Raw genomic sequence first — 20,355 nt, 5'->3', positions numbered from 1 at the left:
ACAATTTTTTAAAGATTTAAGTTAAATGCAAACAAAACTATTTAACAACAAATCTATAAATCGTTTTACTATTTACTCATGGGAATTTCGGTAAAGACTGAACAAAACCGTACATTACTAGCCAATCGCAGACATGTTTTGGTGTGACGTCAGTTCTCAAGAACGAAAACAGTTGTGCTCCGTGGCTGGTCAAGTGAGGACCGTCCGACAAAAGTGCTCGAATTGTGATCAAAATGGATTCTCTTCGTAATGAAGTGATGGTGAATCAGTTTGTTATGGTTGCTGGTTGTGCCAGAGAGCAGGCGAGGCAGCTTCTCCAAGGTGCAAACTGGCAATTCGAGGTAAGATTGCTGAGTCATTGGAATAATGGCTGCCGGCCACGCCGTCGCTGCCCGTGCGCACCGTCAGCTTTCTCTTCCCTTGTTTAGGCTGTATAACAATTTTTGACTGATGACACAAGTTATCCAGCTGAAAAAAATGTTTGCTATTTTGTTTTGTGTAGTCTACAGTTGAACAACATGGCTGCCGTTTGTTTACCTCGACTCTCGCCGATGACGCCGTAGGCAGTGACGTCATACAGTGCAGCGGGGCCCAATCACAATCGCTGTTTCGGGAAATCCGTGGTGACGATGAGTGTGGTTTGGGACGGGAGTGACGATATTGAATCGTACGATATCGTACGATTCAAATTTTAAACACGTAGATTTGATGGCCTTCTTGCCGGTTCAAGTTATTGCAACACCTCATAGGCGGATCCAGAACGCTGCGGCCAAACCCACTTTGACTTTCCCACACTCTGAAGAAACGCCAATTAAAAAAAAGAAATGTTATATTTCGTTTTCTCCTTTACTGCTGTACGGTTAAATCAAACTTCTAATACATTATAAGAAAAATCTTAAGTTTTCTTTGTATTGTAGAACACGGCTAATTTTTATCATATTCGGGTGCTGTTGGGGGGGGGGGGGGGGCTTTCCGGCCCCCGGGTTCTTCAGCATTAGAAAGGATGCCTTTCTTATGCACCTGATGGAGCACTTTGTGCACTCTCCAACTGTTGGCTATGCTTCCCTAAGACCCAACAAACAATAATTCTCCATTGGCTACTGGTTTCCGTCATCCGTGTTGTTCCCGAACAGCCGGACATCGCAGGGACCCCAGTCCATACCCACCGGGTGTGGTCTGCCGTCTCTTGGTCCGTCCGACTGGCGATCAAAGGTCGCTGCTGCCAGGTCGGGCCGGGGCGGAACGCCACGCGCCGCTGGCCCAGTTTGTGACACAGCGTGCGTCATGAACTCTGTCACTGACAGCTGGCTGACTGACACCGGCGAGCTGACAGAACGCGTACGGTTATTGTCATCGGCTTGTATGGAGTGCTAGGTTTAGCAGTTCTGTATCTATGTTGTTTGGCTTTATTCTCCGTAGGTATGTTGTGCTCTGTGAGAAAGTAGGTCAGGTTGAATCGATAATGATCCGCTGTTTTCTAACGCTATCGGCCACTCCTTCCCCGGTGAATCAACCAACCCCGTTCTAGTGAACCAACCATCATTGTTCCGAGTTCCATTGATCTTTGGTCAATGTGTTCACCGCCCGCCAAATGTCTCTCCAAAGTCCCATGTAGGCTCACACCCGCACCCGCGTTGCCATCGGGAAGCGTCCTCGACGGGCCGCCACTGGCACCGGTGCGGTGCGCGCTGGTCCGCGCGACCCGTGTCCTTGGTGGGCGATCAGAATCGCGGCCCGACCGCCGCGCGTCACGTGGGCCGGCCGGTTTCACAACAGGCCCGCCTGGGTGAGGCACGCTGGTGTGACAAGAGTCACGGCCACTGTAGTTTGTTCTCAAAGGGAGTAAAGTTACTGGCGGATACATGACTAGGCGCTGGAATCTGGATGGAAGTGGATAGGTAGTGTTGGTTTATTCAGCCATCATGTTGTCACGGGCCGATCGGTGCGCCGTGCGGTTTCGTTTCGTAGACTCTCTTTGTGTACTTATGACCCAGTTTGGTTATGATAAAGCTATCGTAGGTAAACGATGATATCGTGTATGTTTTCCGTTAAATTACTCCAGGGTTTTTAGCATTCTCTGACCAAAGTGGTCCTAATGCTCTGCAAAGCCCAGACAATCATTCTTTGCACCCAGTTCACGTTATGCTGGCGTACGAGAAAGTTGTTATCAGTGCTGATGCTGCGTGAGTCTAATGAGCCCACGTTGATTCCACTGAGGTTTCGGCACAAGGCCGTGTGCCTGGGTGGCCCAGTTGGCGGCTGCTCGCCATGGGACGGCCCCGTTCATGTCCGCCAGTTCTGCGAACTGCTGCGGGCGGGTGGCGGTCGGGTGGTAGCTCTGTGTGCCCTCAGGGTATCGATTAGCTGCGATCACCGGCGGACGAGGGTGCTGGTCGGCAGGTCACCTGAGGAGGCACCGTGGGGTTCTTTGTTCGCGGGGGGTATCCTCGGCGCTGTGGAACGCACTGACGGAAACTGCGGGGGAGGGGGAAATTGAGAAGGGCGATAGGTTACGGCGGATTAAGTTAAGGTGAAATTATAGGTGAGACATGTGTGATGTTCAGATTGACATTGCTAACGGTATGCGCTGGATGGAAAGGAAAAATCGTCGAACACAATGCTATCTCTGCAAATGCATGCGCAGTTTCGCATGCGCATTACCCATACCCCTCAAGTATTGTTTTATACACTATTTACGACTTTTAAGCGCTCTGTACGATTTTTTGTTGATTTTACAACAGTCATTTGTGTAAGTAACTTGACAGTTCAATTTCAAAGCCGGAACGATCCTGCACATGCTATTTCTTGATATTACGCGTCTTTGTCCCCACCGGAATACAAATAGGGGAGAGTGGGGCACATTCGTGCAAAAAATGGATAAACCCATACATCTGTTCTTTGGTTAGTGCAATGGCAAAATTGTTGATTGTAGTATGGAAAGGAACTATTGCAGATAGTTTTCCTCTTTAAAAGTTATCCTATAAAATTATTGCTTCCATTAGAAAAAATGACTTTTATTAACTCTGAACATTTGCACGAAACTGCCCCACCTATGGGGCACATTCGTTCAAGAGATGGGGCACTTCCGTTCACCCGGCAAAATTCGAGAAATTACCGGGCATTACCAGAAATTTACCAAAGGAACTTGGCAGGGGGTCATTTCACTTGATTCCTTTCGACAAGAATGCATTGCACAACAAATGTAGAAAGAATGGGCTGGCCAACAAGAATGTGCCAACTGCCGGCCTCCGTGACCTCGCCAAGTTCGCGTGAATTGCTCGTCACGACGTCGCAAGCAGTCGAGACTGAGTCAGGCGAGCGTCATTAGAGAAACCTACTACAGATAAAGTCATAAATCGCAAAAACTAAAAAAAAAAAATATGCACGAATGTGCCCCCAGGCAGTGCGTACACGAACCTGCCCCACAACGTTATTAGTAATATATTTCAAAATTTCTTTTTTAAAAAATGACACTTTTTCAACAAACAAGTTTGCAGCAGTTCCGTGAATAGAGTGGGCTTCTTCACCCCCAATTTTGAAAAGCTGAACCACATTTCCGAGTCAGGATCACGAAAATGGATGATATGAGAAAAGTTTGGAAAGCTCACGAATATTACAAATTTGCGTTTTTATCAAGCATGACAGCAGGTACAGTGTTGTCTTCTACGGTGAACGAAGGGCGGCAATGATAGACATATTTCCATAATTTACCTTGAGCTCGTGCAGTCACTCGTGTTCCCATAAACTGCTGAAAACGAATGTGCCCCATGCACGAATGTGCCCCACTCTCCCCTACCTACTATCAAAGTGCTTATCTGCAAAACAAGCAGTCACTCAGCCGCGTGGTGGGACGGCTGTATGATAAGTGAGCCACCTTTGTTTGCCCCACCGTCTGATCGCCTATCTGCACTCTGCTGGGCACAGGCCACTTGGCTCGCTTCCTCTATATCACCGTTGTCAAACACCGGCTCGCTGTTTACAGAGGGCCTAGCCAGAATGTGTCCTATCTGACCTTTCTGCGAGCTGGTCGCTATCATAGAGTCTAGTCCGGGACCTTGTGAGTTTTCACGTTCACGGAGTGTTCATTTTGCTTTCCCTTCGTTTGGGCTTGCATTGGGCTTGCCGTTCGCCTTGCTTCTGGGCTCTGTCGCTTCTTCGTCTGGTCTTCTCTTCCGTTGTCTGTCGACCGCTGGGTCTGCTGGGACCATTGACATCGCGCTGGGGCTGTCAGCGCTACCTGGCCAACTCATTTGGCACAGCAGAGGTGTCATTTGACCTCTGTAACGGTACCGGATGTACCCTTTGTGACGGTAGCTGGCTTACCTTTCGTAACGGTATCTGCTGTACACTCCGTGACGATGTAAGTGTATCCGTATTGATGGTGTCCTTCAGATACCGAATTTCCTCTCCATCTCTCTCCCACTTTCTCCCTCCCTCATCCCCCTTTCTTCTTGCTCTCTTGTTTTCCAGATTCCACTCCCCGTCTTACATGCACAGCGGCCTGACCTTTCTTCGGTTCAAGTCCAATTTTCGAACTGCTATTATTGGTCACAATTGCAGGTACCGTGTCAAATTCCATAGGTCCTTAGGTTTTGAATATTCATTTCTGGGGGCACCGGTGGTTTTGTTTTTTACCTATTTTGGAACTTCCTGGTCCAACTCATTAGTCCTGGCCGCAGTGACATCTAAAGCGTGGACCGTTAGGGACACCTATCTCTCGTCCTTGGTCCGAATGATGCGGACTGTGAAGTCTGTACTGTCGGGGCCCATTCCATCTCGAGTTGTGGCTCCAGACATGACCTGATAGCCATGTGAGACTGGGAATGCAGCGACGTATTCCACCAGATCTGGGCACTGCATTGTGTTAAACATTGCTAGTGGTCTTAGACCAGGCTGAGATTAGTATTGTTGAATGACAGACTTTGTTAAATGACAGTCTAGTAAAACATTGAGACCTTAAACGGCCACTGTTGGCCGTTGATTAGTTTTGTTAGTGTCGTCTCCGCACCTGTGACCCCTAATGGCTAGTGACATTGCATCACTGTGTTGCGATCTGGTAGGACCCTGCTATGGTCTGCTGAACGTGCTGTTACTCTCCGTGTGACGTGTGTCGATCGTCTTTTTGGCTGTGTAAGTGTGTACTGATGTCATGACCGTACACTGATCGCACTCTGCGTAGATCTTTTGTTTGACTTTGATCTTATTTGACCGCGCTGTGACCCCCCAAGTGACCACTTTGTGACAGTACCGTGTCCGTGACCCTATGTGACCTTGCTGTGACATTGTGTTGTTCTCCGTTGCAGACGGCGCTGAGCATGTTCTTCCAGGAGGCGGCCGTGTCCTGCAGCACAAGCAGTCGGCAAAACAGCTTTCAAATGGTGAGTCCGTTTTGCTTCTGTGGTGTGTTCTACCTTTCTGGCAGGTCTCTCGGTCCTTGATTGTAGTAGTATATGCCCCTGAGCTTCGTGACAATAATATTATTTTTGCAACCAGACTTTCGTATATTCTGCTTCACTGTGTGACATGTTATTTTTCCCGAGTTCGAAAACTGAATCGTTTGAAGTCCGAAGACAGCCTCAGGCAAAGGCCCTGTTACGGCAGCATACTAGCGTGTTCTGGAGGCTTGTGACTCAATCCAGCCTCGTGTGTCCCTGCCTGGCCAGTTGTCCTCCAATGGCCGGATAGGTCGCGTCGTGGTCGGCGGCGCGGGGGTCGGCTGACCACTCGCTGACCGCGTGACCTCGGGCGGTCGTCCGTCGGTCGATGGCGCTCAGCTGACGGTCCAGCCGTCGGTCGCGCTGCAAGGTCGTCTCGTGACGCTGCTCGGGCTCTGTTCGAGATTTTGCGACCAAGATCTCGTAGTGGATTGGATGTAGTTTTAGGTCCTTGGATTAGCTTACCAAATTTGTTTCCGCAATCAGTTGGTCCTACCATCCATTCCATCCATCTACCATTCATTTAGTGGTAGTGTCATGTTGTTTTGCATGTAGCCTTTTCCATGAACAGCGTTTCTTTTTATGTCGCCTGACGCCTGTCGTGGCTGACATGGGCACTGAGCGAGCAGTGGAATCGGTTGGCGGTTGAGGCTGGCGAAGCTCGCTGTAACTTGGTGTGGTCCTGTGACCCTTCGAACGAGCTTTGCCCGGTGGAATCCGGTGGAGCTCGGTAGAGGCTGGTGGAGCAGTGTGCCGTGTTATTTGGGTCGCTTATCGTGTTCCCAGTATCGATGTCCGCTCGCCGGTATCGCAGCGGAGTCGATACGGACACCGCCTCCGGTGTTGAGCTTAGCTTTTTGAGCCGGGAGTCCGTCCGACGCAGCAAGCTAAACGGCTGTGCGCTGTGCAAGGTCCCTTTGTGCACTGTGCAGCTACACGGGGACGTCCTTGAATCGCACTGTCGATTATTGATGGGCATAAATAAATACCTAAGCTAGAATATTATCAGCCGCTTTGCCGCACCACGTTTTTGGCCGTAGGTTATTCCTATGTCTTCTCTTTGTTTCCTTGCATGCTTCTTTTACGCCTTGCGACGAGTCTGTCTCGTTTTCGATGGTAGTCTTCAAATAACATGGGCTGTTTGCCTTGGCATAGTGTTTGTTGCCACTTTTCCTATCCCATCGAATATCGTTGTTCAAATATTCTTCTTTCCTGTTTGTACGATGGCTATACGGTTTGCTAACGTCAATATCCTTGATGCCATGGCTCCTCGGACCTTTGAATCAATGCGGCTGTGTGCGATTGATTCTGACTAGTCTTTTGTCACATGCCAACGGCTATAAAAGGGCAGGAATTTCACATCAAGTGTAACAAATGTAAAAAGTAAATAAACAATGTCTTCTTCTGTGATAGTCTGTTTGGGGACCTCTTGTTCGAGCCGTATAACCAACACGGTTTTTCTTTTCTTGAAGTATGTATTGCAAATTTGACGACAGAATCCAAAAGTAATAAACAGTCGGCCGAGACTTTGAATAACGATACGTCAGGCCGCTACGGCGGTTGGCTTTCGAATCCATCTTTCACAGCTCCTGCTCGGCGTTCGGCGTCGGCCGCTATATTGAAACGTCATACACACACGTCATACATATAGATGTACGTCATATCATAGCACCAATCAGAAGCGGGCTAGGACAGGCGTCGCAGGTGAGGAGTGAGGACCATATAAGGATATTGTAAGTGGGCGAGGGGGCTGGGCAGTAAGTAGGTACAGAGGGAGGTGGAGGACGGGGTAGGAACGAATTTCGTTACAACACAACGCGAGGTCCTTAAAGCTGAAATTTTGACCAAAATTTTCGGCTTGGGATACTCCTAATATGATGCATGATATAACGTACACAACACACGACACAACACAAACAACACCTAACACAACAATATACACAGCACCTCAACACACAATTTCCCGTTCTTTTTCGTTGTAGTCCTCGTAGCTATAAGTCTATAGAGTCTTCTTCATTGTCCGCTTACGAAACATAGTCTACTGTCCCACTCGTGCTCATCGATTCGGTTCTCGCTTCGCAATCACTGGTAAAATTCCGCTGCGGGCACATCAGTTCAGGGAGTTCAGAGAGTTCAGAGGGTTTAGGTCACCTTTGACGCTGCTGTCTGACACGTGTTTGTCCGTCCATTGTCCATTGACACCAGATCGTGTGTCAGATATTGACACATTGACGTTCTCACGTCTCGCGTATTGTTGTGGGTCGTCCGTCCGGTGTCGGCTGACCAGACCACTCGTCAGCGTAGTTTTATCGGGGCGCCCGGACGTGGGGTGTCCGATGCGGGGCGGCCCGATCTCAGTGGCGCTGACTAGCACCGGCGGCGGCTCGACCGAGTGTGGGAGCGCCGCTACTGGTACCTCTGCTGCGGAGAAAGAACTCCCCTGGAAAATATTTGCATCAGGCATCTGCGGATTTCTGAGAAGCGAGGGTTGGAGACGGTTTTAACCATTTTAAGCACGAGGGACTTGGGTCCGTGAGTTTTTCCCGGGGCTTGATATTTGGAGCTACACTTGACGTTTCTTCAACAATAACGCTGTCAGGGGCAGGATTTTGAGCGGATACTTTCTGGGGTCGGATCATAATGGGTTTAAACACATGACATCGGACGTATAGAACAGTTAATAGCACTAACGCAACCACAATACACGTTGTGACCGAGATGGCGGGGATAACGACAGTTTTATTATGCTGCGCATTGCGTACTCGAATCTGTTGAATATGTTCCTTCAAGTTAGACAAATGGACACTTTTGTCCTGAAGTGGGGGAATGAAGTTTACGGCTTCGGGGAGTGAAACATTAGTTTCCGAAAGATCAACAAGTACCGCATTTGACCAAGTATCTATTACAATGTCAATAACTTTTACGCTCTGGTTAAACTCAGCAAAAAGCTGAATTGCCTGGTCACTTCGCAATTGTTGGCGGTGCTCTGCAAATATACTACTGACTTTACTTTTAAAGAGCGTCACATGATGCTCTAACTTCAATACAAACGTCCATGATGTCCTGGTTTCGATGGGGATGTGAAGAGTCCAGTGGTCGTATGAAGCGTAGAGATGGCCTCGGGGCAGGAAGAGAACGTTGGCCGTTGTCGGAGATGTCAGATAGAACAGGAATGTCAGGAAGAACGGTCTTGCCCACATCTCTGGAACACACACAAACAACTATCAACATTTCGCAAACATGAGGTTAGTACACGAACAATTGAACGGTTCACTGACCGAACGTAAAATGAACAACACATAAATGGCTGTGGCATACTAGCCAGAGTCGGTATATCATTAAACACAATACAACGTGGTACCGCGATTACGTTGTCTTCGGCATACAAACCGGGATCCATATTCTATATAAACACTATAACACCATACAGCCGTTCAGCCTTCATCGTACTAGCTGGGTTCCACAAAATACTGTAGACATTCGGCTGTCATCCGACCTGTAATAACTCAGTGGGCCGGGGAACCTTTTTACATTTTTTCTAATTGTTTGAACATGTCGGTCATCAACTTCTCATGCGTTTTCAGCATCTTAACTAACATGGCTTCTTTCACACGTGGGTTAGTACACATTTGCTCCTTTTCAATATGTACACCATCGGCGTCCAATTCGTCTGAATCCGATTCGTGGTCTTGGTCGGCACATTGTAATTTTGAAGGAGGGCTACGCGCTTCTGCATCCATGTCGTTCGACTCTGATTCTGTACGGGTGAGTGGTCTTTTCATAGGGGTAGGTTCAACTTCGAATGGATCAGATAACTTTTCCGTTCTCAGGCGCTTTGCTAATTGGGACAAAGGAATATTCTCGTCGTCAGAACTATTGTCTTTCGATTTTTCTTCTCTCCATCGTTTTCGCATTTCGGATAACGGCACGTCAAGATCTGCATCGGAATCAGAATCTTCAGGTAAAGGTGGGTAATTTTGTTCACTCGGCGACGGTTTCGCTGGAGCGTAAGTTTCAACAGCGGTTGATATCGAACTGGGGGTTGAATCACGAATAGACCGATCTGTGACTGTTTCAGTATTATGCATTTCTGTATCAGCGAATGAGAACTTTGATTGACGTGGAGGCTGCACACGAAGTGGAACCGGGATAAACGACTTCTGTTTACTTTCGTACTTGCTGTTGATATGATGTGGTTCTTCTGTCACGTTTTCCCAAAGGGTATCTGGATCAGCGAATCTCAAATTATGAACGTTCACTACTTTGACATCGCCAGACAGCTGGTTCTTAATGACAAAGGTTACGTCGTTGATGGCTTTGATAACGCGGTAAAAAGGTTTCCAATGGCACGACAGTTTGGAAGCATTTTGAGTCGCCTCTGTAGGGTTTCTGAAATAAACCATATCACCGACTTTGATTTTCGTTGGCTTGGCGGTACGATCGTAATAAAATTTGTTTCTCTCATGACTTTGTACTAGGTTGTGACGCACATGACTGTAGGCAGAATGCATGTTTTCGAGCATGGTAGGTACGTAATCTTCACCTTGGTAACGATATTTTGGAGATAAAATGCTATCGAGTGGTAGAACAGGGTCACGACCGTAAAGAAGGAAGAAAGGGGAATACTTGGTAGTCTCGTTTTTCGCGGTGCGATAAGCAGACAAGATTGAAGGAAGCTTTGTGTCCCAGTCACGTTGAGATTTACTCACTAACTTTGCTAACATGTCGTTCTGAACTCTATTATATCTTTCGCATTTGCCGTTCGATTGCGGGTGGTAAACGGAAGTTCGGATATGCTTAATGTTGCTAAAAGTTGTAATTTGGTCTATGACGGCGTTACAAAACTCTGTACCGTTGTCTGAAATCATAATCCTAGGACAAGCATGGCGAGGGATGATATGTTCCAATAAAATTTGAGCAACCGTTTCTGCACTTTTTGATGAGGTAGCGAACGACTCTGGCCATCCAGAAAATAAATCGATGACAGTAATAATGTACCGGTTTCCTTGGAAACTTTCAGGGTACGGACCGGACGTATCTACTGCGATCTGCTCGAAAGGAAACTTGGGGATTGGCATATCTTGCAGAGGGGGTCGCTCGCGTCTGAGTTTGCGCATATTACAGGCGACACATGTTTTTAAATACTGAACAACGTCTCGATATAAACCGGACCAAAAATAACGTGAACGGATCTTGTCGTACGTTTTATCTATACCTAAGTGTCCGCCGAAATAGCCTGAATGAATTTCTTCGATGATCAGTTTCTGTAGGGGCTTGGGAATAACTAACTGCAAACCTGGAAATGAGGGGTATTTGGACGGATCAGAAACTCGATATAGTAGACCGTCTTCCAAAATATAATAACGAGACACTACAGCATGGTTCGAATGATTTGGGTCCTGTAATACTTTGATCAATTGTTGGATCTCGGGATCCTCTCTCTGAAGTAAACCAAGGTCGGGATGTCCTTGTAAAAACTCTTTGAATTTTTCCTTGGGAGGAGCCTCAGGTAACTCACTTCTTTTCACTTCAGTCTCTACTTGAACGTCAGGCGCTCTATCGGAATCAATCACATTCACACTACACGAAGATTCATTATTTACACCGAATGTGGCTACGCATTCGTCGACATGGCACGGTAATGACTCACTAGTCATTAATCCATTTCCTGGGATATCCGTGTGACAATCCTCTCCTGAGGTGTCCAGTCGCGACAATGCGTCTGCAACTACATTCTGACGTCCACTAATATACTGTATATCACATCCATACTCATCTAATATAATCGCCCAACGTTGAATCCTAGCATTCTTCATTTCACTGGTGAACAGGTGCTTGAGGGGCTGGTGGTCCGTCATAATCGTAACTTTACAACCGAGTAAATAGGGACGAAACTTTTGTACACTATATACAATCGCATAAGCTTCTCGCTCGATAGTAGGCCAGCGTTGCTGGGTTTCGTTGAGCTGATGCGATAAATATTGGATGACTCTTTCACCCAATTCAGTCTCTTGGACTAGCGCAGCACCTATGGCGTTTTGTGACGCGTCAGTATATAACTTGTACGGCTTATCCACGTTCGGATATGCCAAAATTGGTGCAACTGTTAAAGCTGAACGAAGAGTTTCAAACGAAGACTGACATGCATCATCCCAATAAAAACGACGATTTTTCTTTGTTAGCTCTGTCAATGGTTTGGCTATCCTTGCAAAATTTGGAACGAATCGCCTGTAGAATCCACACATACCAAGGAATGATCTGACGCCTTTGACATTTGTCGGAGGACGGAGATTTTGTATTGCACTTATTTTCTCGGGATCCGGTTTGATACCAGATGGAGTAACTACATGGCCTAGGTATTTTACTTCTTGTTTCAAAAACTCACATTTTGACATCTTCAATTTCAAGCCAGCGTCTCTCAAACGTGAAAAGACTGCATCCATATGTTCTAAATGTTCCTCAAAGGTTTTTGAATAAATCAAAATATCATCCAAATACGCAATAGTAAATTTGTGTTGAATGCCCCACAGTACTTTATTCATAAGCTCTGAAAACAGACTGGGTGCATTGACATACCCAAAACATAACTTTTCAAACTCGTATTGGCCCATGAAACAAGTGAATGCCGTTTTGGCCTTTGACTCGGGATCCATGGCTATCTGCCAGTACCCACTGCGGAGATCCAAAGAAGTGAAATATTTCGCACCTTCAAGCGAAGCTAAAATGTCGTCTATGCGCGGAAGAGGGTAGCTATTTTTGACAACGATCTTGTTCAAAGCACGCAAATCAACACAAAACCGTTTTTGTCCATCCTTTTTATCTACAATCACAATCGGACTAGACCAGGGACTACGACTAGGGGAAATGATGCCAGCCTGCAACATTTTCTGGATATGCTCTTCTACAAGTTTTCTCTGACTGAAAGGCAACCGGTAAGGTCGCTGTTTAATTGGTGGATGATCACCAGTTTCAATTGTTGCTTTCACTAAATCAGTACAACCTAAATCCAAATCACTTTTTGCAAACAAATCCTCATTTTGGGCCAAGAAGTCTTGTATCTTTTTACGTTGATCTTCGGACACATGTGACAATAGCGCTTTTTGACTTTCGGGGACGTCATCTGACGATTCACTACACTGGTCACCTTCCTCACTAGCTGTAAATATGCATCCTTCCGGGTCTTCTAAAACTTCCGCAATGCCAATGACTGATCGAGAAGGCAAAACATAATCCCTACCAGTGGCGTTCACTATCACGACTGTAATACGCTTGTTTTTGTCTACGTGACCTACACTTTCAACCAAACACAAACCAGGTTCTTCTCCTAGAACGGGTGCATTGCTCAAAGGTTGTACTATGCAATCTTGATCTAGCAATTGAACACGGTTGACTAACGCGGGAATCTCTATATACGACTGAGCAGGAATTGTAACTTTGTGAGGCACTCGAACCAAAGATGTAGTCGTTTGGCAAGTCAGACGTTGCGGTCGCAGAGGGATGACGTTACCGTTGAGGTTCATCGTCTTTTGTCCAAAATCCAATTGAACACCGAATGCGGAGAGAAAGTCGTTGCCTAGGATACAGTCGTTTTTCAGACCTTCTACGATTTGGAATTTGAACGGTTGATTAAATCCTGCAATTTTGACTTGTAGCACGGCCGTTCCGAAGTTTGTGAGTCTATGACCAGAGATAGAACGAATAGGAACGCAGTTCCTCGTAGAAAAACCCTTGATTTTCCTGCACTGAATTTTATCAAAAGCTTCACGGGAAATAAGGGATATGTCCGCTCCTGAATCTACTAACGAATAGGCTTTTTGGTCGCTCAGAGATACATAGCACATCGGCGTATCAGGTTTAATTTTAATTTGTGCTGCTTGCGGTCCAGGTTTCTTTGTAGAAACTTTCCGTTTCGGACCGTCTTTCTTTGGCGCGTTTCTGGTCGCTATTTTTCGAGACGCGCGTGCGCGTTTCCCTGGGTACTTTGGGGAGGAGGACGGGTTGGGTTGCGTCGGCACGTACGGCGTACATGTCCAGGTGTGCCACAAGCGATACAGATGGGGGATCCATCTTCGGTCCACTGGTAGTTCGGTCTGGGAGTCTGAGGGGCTTGAGGGGGAGTTTGTACGTTGCCATAGTACGACATCAGCGGGGGTGGAACATCAAAGCGGACTTGCGGGGGAGCTGTCGGGGGAACGTTGAAGTAAGTCTGTGGGGGAGTAGTCGGAGGTACGTTGAAACGCACCTGCGGTGGGGCGGTCTGAGCACGTTTTTGCGGTTTCAGTTTTTGGATGTCGCGAGACATTCGCTGCACTTGGGAGGTTAGATTCTGAATAGTGGTCCGAAGTTCAGAGTCTGTAGCGGACTGAATACCGCTGCAGTCCATGGGTTCGACGTCGGACTGAGGAGGGGAGTGATGGCGGCAGACTTGGAAAGTCCTGTCGGCCTGCTGCTCACTTTCAGCGAAAGCGAGGGCGTCGTCGAGGTTAGTGAATCTTTTCCTGATCAAGTTTCGCGCCAAGCTGTCGTCGCTCACGCCTTTTTGGAACACTTCTACTAGGAAGCGTTGCGCCTCAGGGGCAGAGAGATTTTCGAATGCCTCCGATGCCATTGTCCGCAGCTTTTCAGCAAAATTTTGTACCGACTCACCACGGTTCTGTTTTAGACGTCTGCATTTTTCCGAAGCCAGGTACGGATCAGTCATTTCGCTATACCTTTCCTTTAGTTTGCGTCGGAGTTCCGACCACGTGATTTGGGGGTTTTCTTTTAGCATGCGTGAAGCGTACGCACCAGCGGATCCGTTTAAAGTGATGGTCGCCAAAACACACATACGCTCTGAATCGCAGGTAATAGATATCTGATCCATGTCGTTTAACCATTGGGCGAATTTGGCGGAACCCTCCCCGGAGAATGTTCGGATGTGCTGAGTTAGACCCTGAATACGGAGTTCCTGACAAATATTTTGGAGCGCTTTGGTGATGACTGCCTCGGACATTTTGAAAACTCTGGCAAGTATAAATCAATCAGCGAATACAAACAAGTGGTGTTTATGGAACGTTGACAAATAAACAGTTCAGTTGACACACGAAATGCGGAGATAACAGTCACACAATGCAAAAATTACACAAATATACACAGGCACAATAACAGTTGAGCAATCGAAAGCGAAAATGTGGGCGAAGACGTTCAGGGAAAAGATAGGAAAGAGTGACAGCTTACTGTTCGTAGACTTGTAGAACAATTTCTTGCGGAACCAATTTCAATTCTTGAGTTTTTTTTTATTTAGATCCGGGTCACGGCACCATTTGTAACAAATGTAAAAAGTAAATAAACAATGTCTTCTTCTGTGATAGTCTGTTTGGGGACCTCTTGTTCGAGCCGTATAACCAACACGGTTTTTCTTTTCTTGAAGTATGTATTGCAAATTTGACGACAGAATCCAAAAGTAATAAACAGTCGGCCGAGACTTTGAATAACGATACGTCAGGCCGCTACGGCGGTTGGCTTTCGAATCCATCTTTCACAGCTCCTGCTCGGCGTTCGGCGTCGGCCGCTATATTGAAACGTCATACACACACGTCATACATATAGATGTACGTCATATCATAGCACCAATCAGAAGCGGGCTAGGACAGGCGTCGCAGGTGAGGAGTGAGGACCATATAAGGATATTGTAAGTGGGCGAGGGGGCTGGGCAGTAAGTAGGTACAGAGGGAGGTGGAGGACGGGGTAGGAACGAATTTCGTTACATCAAGTCGCGAATATGCGGTGGAAGGTACGCGCGTTTTCATTGATCAGGGAAGTCTGTGTTGTATGCTTCCGTTTATAACTAGTAGGTCTTGCAGCAGTTAGGTTTTCTGTGTCTTTGTAATGTGCACACTGCACTTGTAGGTCATCGAGCAGTCACCGCGCTTTCTGTTTGGTGTCTTTCCCTGCGTGCATTTTGCCTAACTTTCGTTATTGAAAGAAATTGATATAATTAAACTAACTCGTGCTGGCGGGCTGCAGTTGGCATTTGGCCCTATCGCTCGCCCCATTCAAACTCGCCTCAAGCTTTTAACTATTGACCTTTTCGTAGCGGCCGCTTCCGCCTCCCATGCAGGACGCTCCAGTATAACTGCATCGTCAGCGACGGCCATGCGCCTATGGCGACGTCGGCCTCGACGCGTCGCGGACATGTGTCAGCGCGGTGCGCCGGTCGTCGCGGCGGCCGCCCACACGTGGCCCGGCACGTTTCTGCACTGGCCTTGTGCCATGTCAGCCGGCCCAGGCCGTCGGCTGGCGGCCGCCGGGGCTCCCGGGACGCCTCCTGCGTCACACGGGTCACGTGCGGGACGCGTGGCTCCACCGTGACCGGCCGCCTCCGATCATAGACCACTCGCTGCCAGTGTCGCCGATATGGGGGCGCTCACCGGGCAGGGGCAGCAGCGGGTAATTCCCTTTAATCGGACTGGGCACTTTCGCAGCATAGGCTAACTGCGTCAACGAAAAGGTAGCTCAGGAATGACGATGCTATGGACATTGAAATCTGGGTTAGATCGGGCTGTTTGTTGTGGGTAGATCTTTAAAGGGACCCTCCCACCTTAACATTAGTTTTGAGTTGAGATAGCCAAGTTTGCGGCCAGGCTCAGAAACCACCATTTATCCTGGTCGCAACCCCCGCAGCTTTATGGTGTTCAAGAAATTTCTTCCCTTTACTTGCAGGGTGGGACCAGCGTGGTCCCTATCTCTTAACCATTACGGGAATCTGATGACGTCATCAGGCTTTCGAACGTCCGTTAAATGTTTGACTAAAGCGTTTTTTAGCACGCGGTGGTATATGCTGCTTTGCGCGCAACAAATGCCGCACTTTCAAAGAAAGTCGCTAGGAACAGCGGAGATCCCAAAAAGTAAACAAAAGTAAAAGTCTGATATCTTGAAAACCGGTGAATATTTTTCGATGAAATTTGGTAGATATTCGTTTTTGCTCTTTCTGAACCGAGCGACATCACTTTCATGCCAATTCATTAACTTTTTTGAAGGTGGGAGGGTCCCTTTAATTAAGTTATTTCTTTGATAAATGTGCCGTCGTTTACCAGGTGATTAACTGGCGCGCCGGCCGTCAGTTTTTCAGTCTCCTGGATGAGCTGTTCCATCCATCATATTATTTGAAATATTGATTTGTCTATTTGTCAAGTATTAATATACAGTGGGCTTCTTTGTTTTATTTTTATTTTTAAGTTAATCTTACAAGCAATATGCTGTGGTTAACCATCCTTCCATTCAGGGGTGTCGATTTCTCAAAATGGTTGGGGGTGCTCAACCCCTGCACCGGGTGAAAGATTGCAGCTTTGCCATGGGCACAACCGTACAAGGCATGGTTGGGTATCCCCATAAGGTACTGATAATCCCGGGATTTCCACTAATATTTCCCAAAGGTTGAACGTTCTTCAAAATCATTCTGCTCGTCCTAGTACTTGGCTACCTCATTACATAAACATCTTTCCGAAAAAAGTCGTACATTTGCCGGCAGCTCGGCAGCAGCCCCAGCAACTCTGTAATAAGGTGACAGAAACCGATGACCGCGGTTAGCACCCGTGCAGCAGCCCCTGCGGTCCACAGGGGCGGACATTGCGCGGGAGGCAACGGTATAGCTACGAGGCTCTGGCGTTAATCAGACGATCACAATAATCGCTAAAAAAAAATGACAGGTGATCGCATTTCGATATTTATGGGTTTACGATTTTCCTCAGTGGCGTAGCCAGGTGGGCCCGTGAGGCACATGCCCCCCCCCCCCCCATTAGGTTCAGGGGCCCATCGGGTTATTCGGGCCTGAGGGGCACTGCGGCGCCAATTGGCCGCTGAGGGTCCAGGTTGGCTATATTTGGACTCAGAAGGGCCCCACAAGGCTCGTAAGAACACCCCATGGGCCCACAAGTACCAACATTAAGATCTTCATAAGGGCCCAAGCTAGCCTCTGAGGGCCACTTGCCGGCCTCTGGGGGTCTTAACCGGCCTATAGGGGGCCAGCTCTAGGAGCTGCACACCCGCCTGTAATGGCCCCACACCCATTTCTCTGAGGGCCCCTATAACGGCGACTGTGAGGGCCCTCACCGGCACCCCTGAGCGCCACACCGGCGTCTCTGAGGGCCCCACACCCCTAACTCTGAGGCCCTACACCAATGCTTAAAAACCCTACATGGGCGGTTCTGAGGGCCCTTGTCAGTTACCAGCGACCCTGACGGCCCCACACAGGTGACTCGGAGGATCCCAGCGGCGTCTGAGCGCACCATGCCAGTCTCTGAGAACCACACAAGGCTCCTGAAGGCACCGGTGACCTCTTGATATCTTCTTGTCGGCCTATGAAGGGTCCGTTCCGTAACAGCAGTTCTGAGGGCCCCACGCGCGCCTGTGATGGCCCTAAACCAGTGTCTCTGAGAGCCCCCACAACGGCGCCTGTGAGGGCCGTCACCGGCGACTGTGAAGCCCCCGCACCGGCGCCTCCAGTCCGAGGGCCCCACATTGCCATATCTGAGGGTCCCACACTAGTGCCTCTTAAGGCCCTATATCGGTGGCTCTGAGGGCCCAACATCGTAGCTTCTGAAGGCCCCACAAGTGCGCATGTGACGGCCACCCTGCCACCGGTGACATTTGAAGGCCCCACACCGGCGACTGAGGGCTCCATCGGCGTCTAAGTCCGTTCCGGTCTCTAAAGACGACCCCACAGGGTTTCTGAAGGTACCACCGGCCTCTGATGGCCCTTAGCCGGCCTCTGAGGGCCCGTCGCCGGTCTCTGGAGCCCCCTGCTGGCTTGTAAAGGGTACGCGCCAGCAGCTCTAAGGGTCCGACACCCGTGTACGACGGACCCACACCAGTGTCTTTACAACTTAACGTCTTTTTTCGCTCTTCTTCTTAAAACTAACTTTTCTGGCTTTACATCTTTATTTCATGCCTTGTAAATTGCGTAATTGTTTTATTTTTATTAGTGAAAGACTGCAGAACAATTATTTTCCTCAAGCAGAGTTAGTAGGAGTTATTGAGGGACAAAATCATTGGGGGTGCCCGGAAAACCATTGGGGGTGCTCATTTGAGCATTGGGGGTGCTCATTTGAGCATTGGGGGTGCTGCAGCACCCCCAAAGGTATACAAATCGACACCCATGCTTCCATTGCTAATAACGCGGCTTTTTTAAATCAGAATAGCTGCGTCAGCCATTCCCCGTTGTCATTGTTTTCCAATCTTCCGATGTGCCGGGGGGATCTGTGTATGACCTGGACGAAGGCCGAGGTACGCCGGGTACTTCTGGCTCCCGGCCCAGATGTTCGGAATAGTCGGTCTGGTCTGGCGGCCGGGCCAGCTAATCCGGTGGTTCTGGACAGGATCCCGGTCCGGCCGTGGCCGTGACTCGGGCTTTTTGGCCACTATCGGTCGGTGCTTCGGTCGACGAATGTTGGTCGGTCAAACCATGTGGCGTAGCATGAGTGATAAGCGATGAGTGAATTTAGCTGAGCTGGAGCATATCGCTGTGCGATAGTGCTAAATTGTGGTGCGTCGTCATGGGTGGAGAACCTGCCCCGGCCACCCCGGCCGTGGCCGGGGTAACTTTCAGCCGACCCCGGCGCGGCCGGGGTAACTTTTTCCACTTTTGTAAATCCTAAAAGCTGTCTCCGTACGAAAAAAACTGCCATCTATAAAAGTGTCTCTCATTATTCTTATCTACCTTAAAAAGTTCTTGAAAATTTACCTTATTTTCATTTTGGAGCTTCTATGTTTTTAAGTCTTTTCGTCGCGGAGCCCGACATGTTTCATCAAACAGAAGTAATTCATATTTAAGGGCCGTTATTACGGAGCGAGCGAAGCGAGCGTAGTCTTTCCTTAGATTAACAGAAATTTCTGAGTATGAGCGGCCGGCCGGCCGACCGGCCGGCCGGCCGGCCGGCCGGCCGTGCGGACGCTTTTGCGAGGCTTATATCTCAGCAACCACTTGACCGATTTACACGCGGTAATTTTTGTACGGTAGCTTCATTCCTTCTACCAAGTATTGGACTATTCCCGATGCATGTGGGTGACCCCTTATGCACGTGCCACGTGCAAAACGAAGAGGTGTCAGTTTTGTAATTGTTGCAATATCTCGGTAACTACTTGGCCGATTGCGCTGAAAGTTGGCATGTAGGTAGGCACCCACTAGGCACTGCATATCCATGTGCCAGAGTTGGGGTGCTGCTGCACGTGCGCACGTGCAGGGGTCGTTTCCAGATCTCGAGAACGGCTGGACCGATGGCGCTCAAATTTGGTACACGGTTAGGGACCAGTTAGTAGGGTGCCGTGCACAAGTCAGTTGGGACCCATGTTGCACGTGCGCACGTGCAGGGTGCCGCTCCCAGATCTCGAGAACGGCTGGGCCGATTGTGCTCAAATTTGGCACATCGCTAGAAACCGGTCAGTAGGGTGCCGTGCTAAAGTCAGTTGGAGGTACCCCCTCGAAATTTCGCACGTGCAAGACTCACCCCCTCGCTCGCTCCGTTAGTCGCCCCAAAAGGCGCTATACTGGTTGTAAGATGGCACTGTAATAACATCACAGGACTAGGGTAATATCAGTGAGATAGAAGGACGAGCTGCTGGGGCTCAAGGCTCCCCCAACTTCACCCGCGCCAGGGTGGTGGCCTTATCGTAACACGTTGAGTCGAGAGGTGGGCTTTTCACGCTCCTTCTAACTCGGCTACTGGGCTACGAGGCGAGAAGCGGAACGACGTTTGAAAGAGCGACAAACGTGATCAGAGAAATCTGGTCATGTTTTAGGCAAGCTCAATAATAAAATCACCATAGATCATCAAAAGCCAAATTTCTCTGATTTTAGCGTTCTCCGACAACTTTTCTCACAATTCATGAACAGAGGCGGATCCAGCTCAGAGTTTTTTTTTTGGGGGGGGGAGGGGGCAAACCA

At 48.5% G+C, this 20,355-nt stretch overlaps 1 protein-coding gene across 1 annotated transcript in view; it reads left to right on the top strand.

Moving 5' to 3' along the window:
• Positions 1 to 143: 143 nt before the first annotated feature.
• The window catches only part of LOC122371073 (UBA-like domain-containing protein 1), a 43,814-nt gene continuing 23,602 nt past the window's right edge, over positions 144 to 20,355 (top strand). Inside the window, exons 1-2 of the mRNA XM_043347158.1 lie at positions 144 to 341; positions 5,304 to 5,378. Of these exons, the coding sequence (XP_043203093.1) occupies positions 234 to 341; positions 5,304 to 5,378 (183 nt within the window). The 5' untranslated portion in view covers positions 144 to 233. The remainder of the gene's footprint in view (positions 342 to 5,303; positions 5,379 to 20,355) is intronic.

Source organism: Amphibalanus amphitrite, unplaced genomic scaffold, assembly GCF_019059575.1.
Source record: "Amphibalanus amphitrite isolate SeventyFive unplaced genomic scaffold, NRLGWU_Aamphi_draft 001201F_arrow, whole genome shotgun sequence".
Classification (NCBI taxonomy): Eukaryota; Metazoa; Arthropoda; class Thecostraca; order Balanomorpha; family Balanidae; genus Amphibalanus; species Amphibalanus amphitrite.
This window is presented reverse-complemented; position numbering and strand designations above follow the sequence as displayed.